The 6583-nt window shown below is 42.5% G+C and overlaps 1 protein-coding gene across 4 annotated transcripts in view; it reads left to right on the forward strand.

Moving 5' to 3' along the window:
* Positions 1-5659, forward strand: part of PHLPP2 (PH domain and leucine rich repeat protein phosphatase 2) — a 73053-nt gene extending 67394 nt beyond the window's left edge. For all 4 annotated transcript variants that reach the window (XM_059903731.1, XM_059903732.1, XM_059903733.1 and 1 more), the window contains one exon: positions 881-5659. In XM_059903731.1, coding sequence (XP_059759714.1) covers positions 881-2035 — 1155 coding nt within the window. In that variant the 3' untranslated portion in view covers positions 2036-5659. The remainder of the gene's footprint in view (positions 1-880) is intronic.
* The last annotated feature ends 924 nt before the right edge of the window (positions 5660-6583 follow it).

Below are 6583 nucleotides of genomic sequence, written 5' to 3' on the forward strand. Positions count from 1 at the left end.
TCTTGTTATTTGCTACGCATTGTACTTTCACTGTTTTGTCTAAGCTTCACAATAACCCCTATGAAAGAAGTGCTTTTATTTTCATTTTACAGGTGAGGAAAATAAGATTATAAATTTCGAGAGTTTGTGACAAATTCTGATAAATGAGGCAGGATTTTCACCCAAAGAATGACTGCAACTATGAAATTAGTATATTGAGGGCTTTAGCAGTTTTGTTTGGTTTTATCTTGAGAAGAAATCAATATGAAGCATGTGGCAGATAAACATTCCCAGCCTGCAACCAGGGTTATTCCTTTTCCTCTGAGTTTAGAATTACATCGTTCTTGGTACAGCCATTACAGAGTAGGTAAATTATGCCACAGATTTCAGACTTTAGGCATTATTCGGTGCTTTAGCTATAAAAATTCTCTTAGCCATTTAGTATCTTCAGTCCCAACTCTGCCTTTAAATGAGAAGTCATATTTAGTGACCCATCTGAGTTTTGGCCCCTCCAAGAATACTAGTGATGGGGAATTGATAGTTTTGCGTATTGTTTTCCTAACAGATGTTTCTCTATTTAAGAACATGCTGAGGCCTATACTTCATGTTAGAGCAAATATCTTTTGAGACGGAGGTGCCTTTTAACCACTTAATTTTAATTGGTTTTAATTCAGTCCTCTGAACTATTTGCAGAATAATACCCATTTGATATTTTGTCCTTTTAGAATTCTATACATTTATTTTCCGTAAGTCCACTTAAAATTGCACAGATCCTAGGAAAAACCACATAACATGTCAATTCTGTTTTATTGTAGAGCCCTAAGCATCGTGATCTAGAGAGATATAAAATTCTGTGTCGTTGTTGCTTGTTTCTCAGAGTCTGCATTCTGCTTGTCTCTAGGACAACAAAGTGAACGGGGTGACCTGCTGTACCCGGCTGCTGGGCTGTACATACCTCTACCCTTGGATCCTCCCCAGGCCCCACATATCTTCCACTCCACTCACCATTCAGGATGAGTTGCTGATTCTGGGAAACAAAGCATTGTGGGAACACTTGTCATACACAGAAGCAGTCAACGCAGTATGCCGTGTACAAGACCCATTAGCGGCTGCCAAGAAGCTGTGCACATTAGCGCAGAGCTATGGTTGTCAGGACAACGTGGGTGCGATGGTGGTTTATTTGAACGTTGGTGAGGAAGGCTGCACTTGTGAAATGAATGGGCTCACCCTCCCAGGTCCTGTGGGATTTGCTTCAACCGCCGTCATCAAGGACCCGCCCAAGCCGACCACTCCTTCCTCCAGTAGTGGTGTCGCCTCTGAGTTCAGCAGCGAGATGTCCACTTCCGAGGTGAGCAGTGAGGTGGGATCCACTGCTTCTGACGAACATAACACTGTTGGCCTGGATGCTGGCTTGCTTTCGAGGCCAGAGAGGCGCTGCAGCCTCCACCCAACGCCCACATCAGGGGTGTTTCAGCGCCAGCCTTCTTGTGCGACTTTCTCCAGTAACCAGTCTGACAACGGCCTGGACAGTGATGACGACCAGCCCGTTGAAGGGGTCATGACAAACGGCAGCAAGGTGGAAGTAGAGGTAGATATCCACTGCTGTAGGGGGAGGCAGCTTGAGAACTCTCCCGCTCTCAGGGAGAATTCTCCTACCCCGTGCCTCGAGGAACGTGCTAGAGGATTAGCTTTTGGGATCCGAAGACAGAACAGTGTGAATAGTGGCATCCTTCTGCCAGTGAGCAAAGACAAGACGGAGTTACAGAAGTCTCCCTCCACTTCCTGTCTCTACGGAAAGAAACTCTCCAACGGCTCGATTGTGCCCCTGGAAGACAGCCTGAACCTCATCGAGGTGGCCACGGAAGCACCCAGGAAGAAAACTGGCTATTTTGCTGCCCCCGCTCAGCTGGAGCCAGAGGACCAGTTTGTTGTACCTCGTGACCTCGAAGAAGAAGTGAAGGAACAAATGAAACACCACCAGGAAAGCAGGCCTGAGCCTGAGCCCAGCCAAGAGGGTCGGACCGAGCTCGCAGAGGAGTTTGACACGGCGCTGTAGTCCTCCCCTGGGGGCCACGGCGCTGGGAAGGCTGTGAGGCGTGGGGTAGGGCACCCTGCCAGGGGCACTCTGCCTCTGCATTTCTAAACCACAGATGAGAGGGGGGTAGAACTCGGAGCCAGAAATGGTGAGAGCTGTCAGGGTCTTGCTCTGGATAAGCTAGTAAACACCATCAGTGTTAAGTTTCACATTTAACCTGCATTGGGACCCCCAGGGCTACTGGGGAGCAGGCAGGCATTGCCCTGTACCAGTCCTACCACCTGCCATTAACCCTTTCTCTCCTAGGATAATTTTGAGAATTTGCCTGCCTGGGCAGGAAAGGGACTATTTCTGTGGAGGAAATAACTGAAGATTGATTCCCTTTACTGATTGCTGCTGTTGGATCTCTGTGACAGAGAAATCACCTTATATCTCAACCTGACGGGATGCAACGTGACTAGTCACATGGCTTTTCCTTCTTCTCTACGAGAATACAGCCTATCAAAATGATGTTTATTGGAAATGTAGAACCAATCAAACAGATAATTTATGTATGTGATGTAGTGAGAGCACTTTTCATTGACTGTGAACTTTTTATTTTTGAATCTGCACTCGAGCCAGTCTTCTTAGAGGCCGCCCAGCGCCTTTGTCCACAGGCAGGATGATCGTCGGGTGTTGGAGCCGGCTATGAGGGTACTAGGAAGGGCCCTGGGAAATGGATTTAACTGTTGGATGTCAGACTGTGAAAGTTCCTGAGAAACAGGGGAGTAGGACCTTCTTTTGGGGATGAAGATGGGGAAGGAGTAAGGACTAAGACTACTTCCCCCCAAATCACAGAAAGAGAATAACTCCTTGACAGATGTGACACCTGCTGGGAATCTCCCAGCAGGTCACAAGAGAGGCATTTGGGGATTGGCCTCTTTCCATAACACGTGACGGAGATGGCAGTCAGCCTCCTAGCACGTAGGGCCAAGGCTGCTGCCGCTCACATGCAAGTAACCTTGAGTTACAGATGACTCTGAACAGACTGAGGCCGAACGAGCACAGATGGGTGGATGGAGCTTCCAGGTTAGGCAGGTTCCTTCTCTTACTCTAGAGCAGGGAGATGGTTTTCTAAAACATCAGGAGTGAGTTGAGGCTTCACCTCTTAATGTGTAACAGAGTCTTCTTCTGAAAACGCTTATCCGTCTCACATGGTTTCACAGTACTGGGCTCAATTTCTGAAAGACTTAATTGAGAAAATCCTAAGCTGACAGAAAACGTGGTTTACTGATTTTTTTTTGCACATTCCATGTAACCCTTGCAAAATGCAGTTCCTTCCATAATTCTGTTCTGTTGCCTTTTCTATTAGAAGATTTACTTAGGAAAATTAATTCCTCTTTATTCCTGTGAAGTTTTGACATTGCTTAATGTTACCCAGTGGGGAATGTGCTTTGAATTTTTAGAATACTTTCACAATTAAAAAGAAAATAGAGTGGAACCATTTTTGTTTCATGAGAAACAAAATGTTAAAGATAAGGTTAATCTATACATATATTTGTCATTTTTTTTTTTTGGGCAGGGGAAAGTTTTGTTAAAGCAGTGGTAGAAAACAAGATGACCACTCCACAAATGGTTATGTATCCTCATCTTCTCAGAGGCCCCGTACCCATGTGCGTGTGTCAGTGGGGTACACTCTTGCGGGGGGGGTTCCATACCAATGGCTGTCTAGTGTTCAACCCATCAAGGATCTGAATTTGAGTCCCCAAATTATCAGGAACACAACTTTTCTGTGTCAAACTACTGGTTAGCTACTGCAAAATTTTAGAACTCAGGTCTTGATTTGAAGTGGGGAACATAGTGGTTCATGCAAAATTCAGGTGCTGTAAGAAAGATGGGAACAGTAGTGTGTTGCCGCCTTATTTTTTAATAGAAAAATGGGGGGGAATGAAAATGAAGGGAAAAACCCAAGATGATAGTGTTGGAAATTATTTTGGGAATATACCACTTCAATAGTATAGTCTTTTAAAAATTATCCTTAAAAAAAAAAAAATTATCCTTTATCTGTGAACCTTTTCTTGTCTTTGTTTCACACCCTACTAATTGGAACCGCCACAAAACCCAGTTATGAAATGACTTTACTAAAAGTAAATGTATTTACTTTTTAGTCAGAAGGACCCTAAAGTTCCAAATGTTCTTTTATGTGGTAGATTTATGTTCAGGAAATGTTAGGTTGTATGAAAACCTTTAATATAGGCTACACCAAAACTGACTACTCTTTTTTGTAACTTCCTTTGATTCATTTCCCTCTATAATTGCTCTTTGTTAAAACAGGGGATGAAAAGGCCATAGCCCATCACCAAAAATACACAGAACTCTTTGACCTATGAAGTCATTTACAGTTATTGTGTGATCTGATTAGGTTGTCAGGTGGTGAAAGCCAGTAATCTGTCTCCAGGTGAATGTAATCTACTTCCCAGGACTTCACCCAGAGGATGTGTTCCCCAGGTGGGCAGAGGCCCGTTGATCTCTAGCCCAGAGATCCCGGCCTCTGCATGATTCTCAGGTCCTTGTGCGTACCTCCCATTTAATAGAGACATTTAAGAGAATTTCTGAAAGAACATCACTCCTGCTTAATGGGAGCAGTCCAGGAGTCCCATGGAAGAAAGAAAAATACACAAGTCTTGGCAGCCATGGTATTTTTATTTTTATCCAAATGGATTGAAAATACATTTGAAAATTTGAACGCTAGTATGTCATAAATCTACCGTGCTACCATAGAGTCATTGAATTACCACTCCTCATTACAAGAGAGGGCTTTATTATACTACTGTAGAGTGTATGTGTGCAATAAGTTGATGAATTCATTTTCCTGGTGTATAGAAGAACCAACACAAGCAGCTTGGTAATCATTGGGTGCTATTTTCTAGGAGATGGAGCCGGTGAGGTTTGGCTGATCTACTGAATATCAAATGATGCCCTTCTTTCCATGTAGGCTTTCAGCAAAAGCAGGTACTTGGAAGCCACAGGCTCACCTTCTCTATCTACTCAATAATTACTAATGAAGAGACCTCCATAAGGGAGCACTTGGCTGTTATTGATAAATGTACCAATTATTAAATAGTCTCCAAGCCATTCAGTGATGTCCTCTGCATCACTATAGAACTGTCTTGTGTCACTTTTTACTTCCCTCTGGGTGGGGACTTTCAGACTCCCCCAATCATGGAGGCAAGTTAATCTTTCTCTCCAGTTAGTGACTTTTGCCCCATAGTTGGGTAAGCACTTCCTGGGTTGAGAAAAGCAGCTACAGTAAATCCTGCTCTGTTTCCCTCATTTGATGATCATTCAATCACACATAAGCTCCTTCGAAATTTCATGCACTTCTCCCAGAAGCTATAGGGTTTTCTCTCACTGTTGCCAGTGGATGTCATCCAGACAGTGAGTTCATATCTTATGGTTTTGTGCAATCATTGTCATATTGTAGTCCTAAGACTCATTATAGTGTATTTTTGATATTTTTGAAATGTGTTAAATTTTTTAATTCAATAATATGAGCCAGAGCATGTTGCAGCAAATCTATTGTTTGTAAAAAAAATAATAAATAACAATAACAATAATAATAAATAAAATAAAATGGAGTATCTTTTTCATGGCTTTGTTTTAAAATGGAGTACCTGTTATTTTATAAGTACTTTATTTTAGCATGAAACTGTAATTTTCTCTAACTTGTGTGTGAAATTAGTTTCTTAACCAAAAGCACCTTTAGGATTTTTCTGCTTTTTCTTGTTGTAGGGGAAGATAACAAATGAAACCACATTCCATAACACTCTATGAAGCTATGAGTTAAGGCAAGAATAAATATTTTTGATCACCATTTAAGCTGAAATAGCAATAAAGACTTTTCACATTAAGAAATATTATATTCTGACTTGGTTTATATGTTTAAAGAAACCCCAAAGACAGGAAGCATGGTCCTTATTTCCATGCAGGTTATTAGCTGACTAGAGGGAACTTAATTTGTAAATAATCTACAGCTCCTCTTAAACAAACCACAGAACTACCAGTGATACAGAGGAACTAAGTGGGTAATCTGGCCATCTTGTCTGTCCTAATGGCTTTGGTGTTAGAGTTTAAGACAGTGGTGAGTTTTGGCTCACAAAGTACGTCTAATCTAGCTAAGTCTCTAAATTGTTCCCCTCCCCTCTCCCCATTGGTTGTCTCCCATAATCTCTGGACTTCCAAGCAAGATTAGCTACCTCTCACTCCAAATAAAGGCCCAGTTGAAATCATTTTGCAGGTTTCCTCCTCATTTACTAGAATGAAATTTTGAAAACTTGGTTCACCAACTGTTCCTTGAGTACCTCCAATGTGCTGGGCTCAACGCCACCATCTACTTTCATACCTCGGTTCCATGACACACACACCTGCCTGCAGGGTGGCAGAAGTGAACTTCTCTGGGTATGTTCTCTCGTTCGTTTGATATTGTTTCCCTGGTACATCACACACCACAAGAGCACGTTAGTCACTCAGAACACTTTCCCGTGTGTGATTCACTGGGTCTGAGTTTTTCCTCTGCTACTTAAAAAGATT

The sequence above is a fragment of the Balaenoptera ricei genome, chromosome 19 (assembly GCF_028023285.1).
Source record: "Balaenoptera ricei isolate mBalRic1 chromosome 19, mBalRic1.hap2, whole genome shotgun sequence".
NCBI lineage: Eukaryota > Metazoa > Chordata > Mammalia > Artiodactyla > Balaenopteridae > Balaenoptera > Balaenoptera ricei.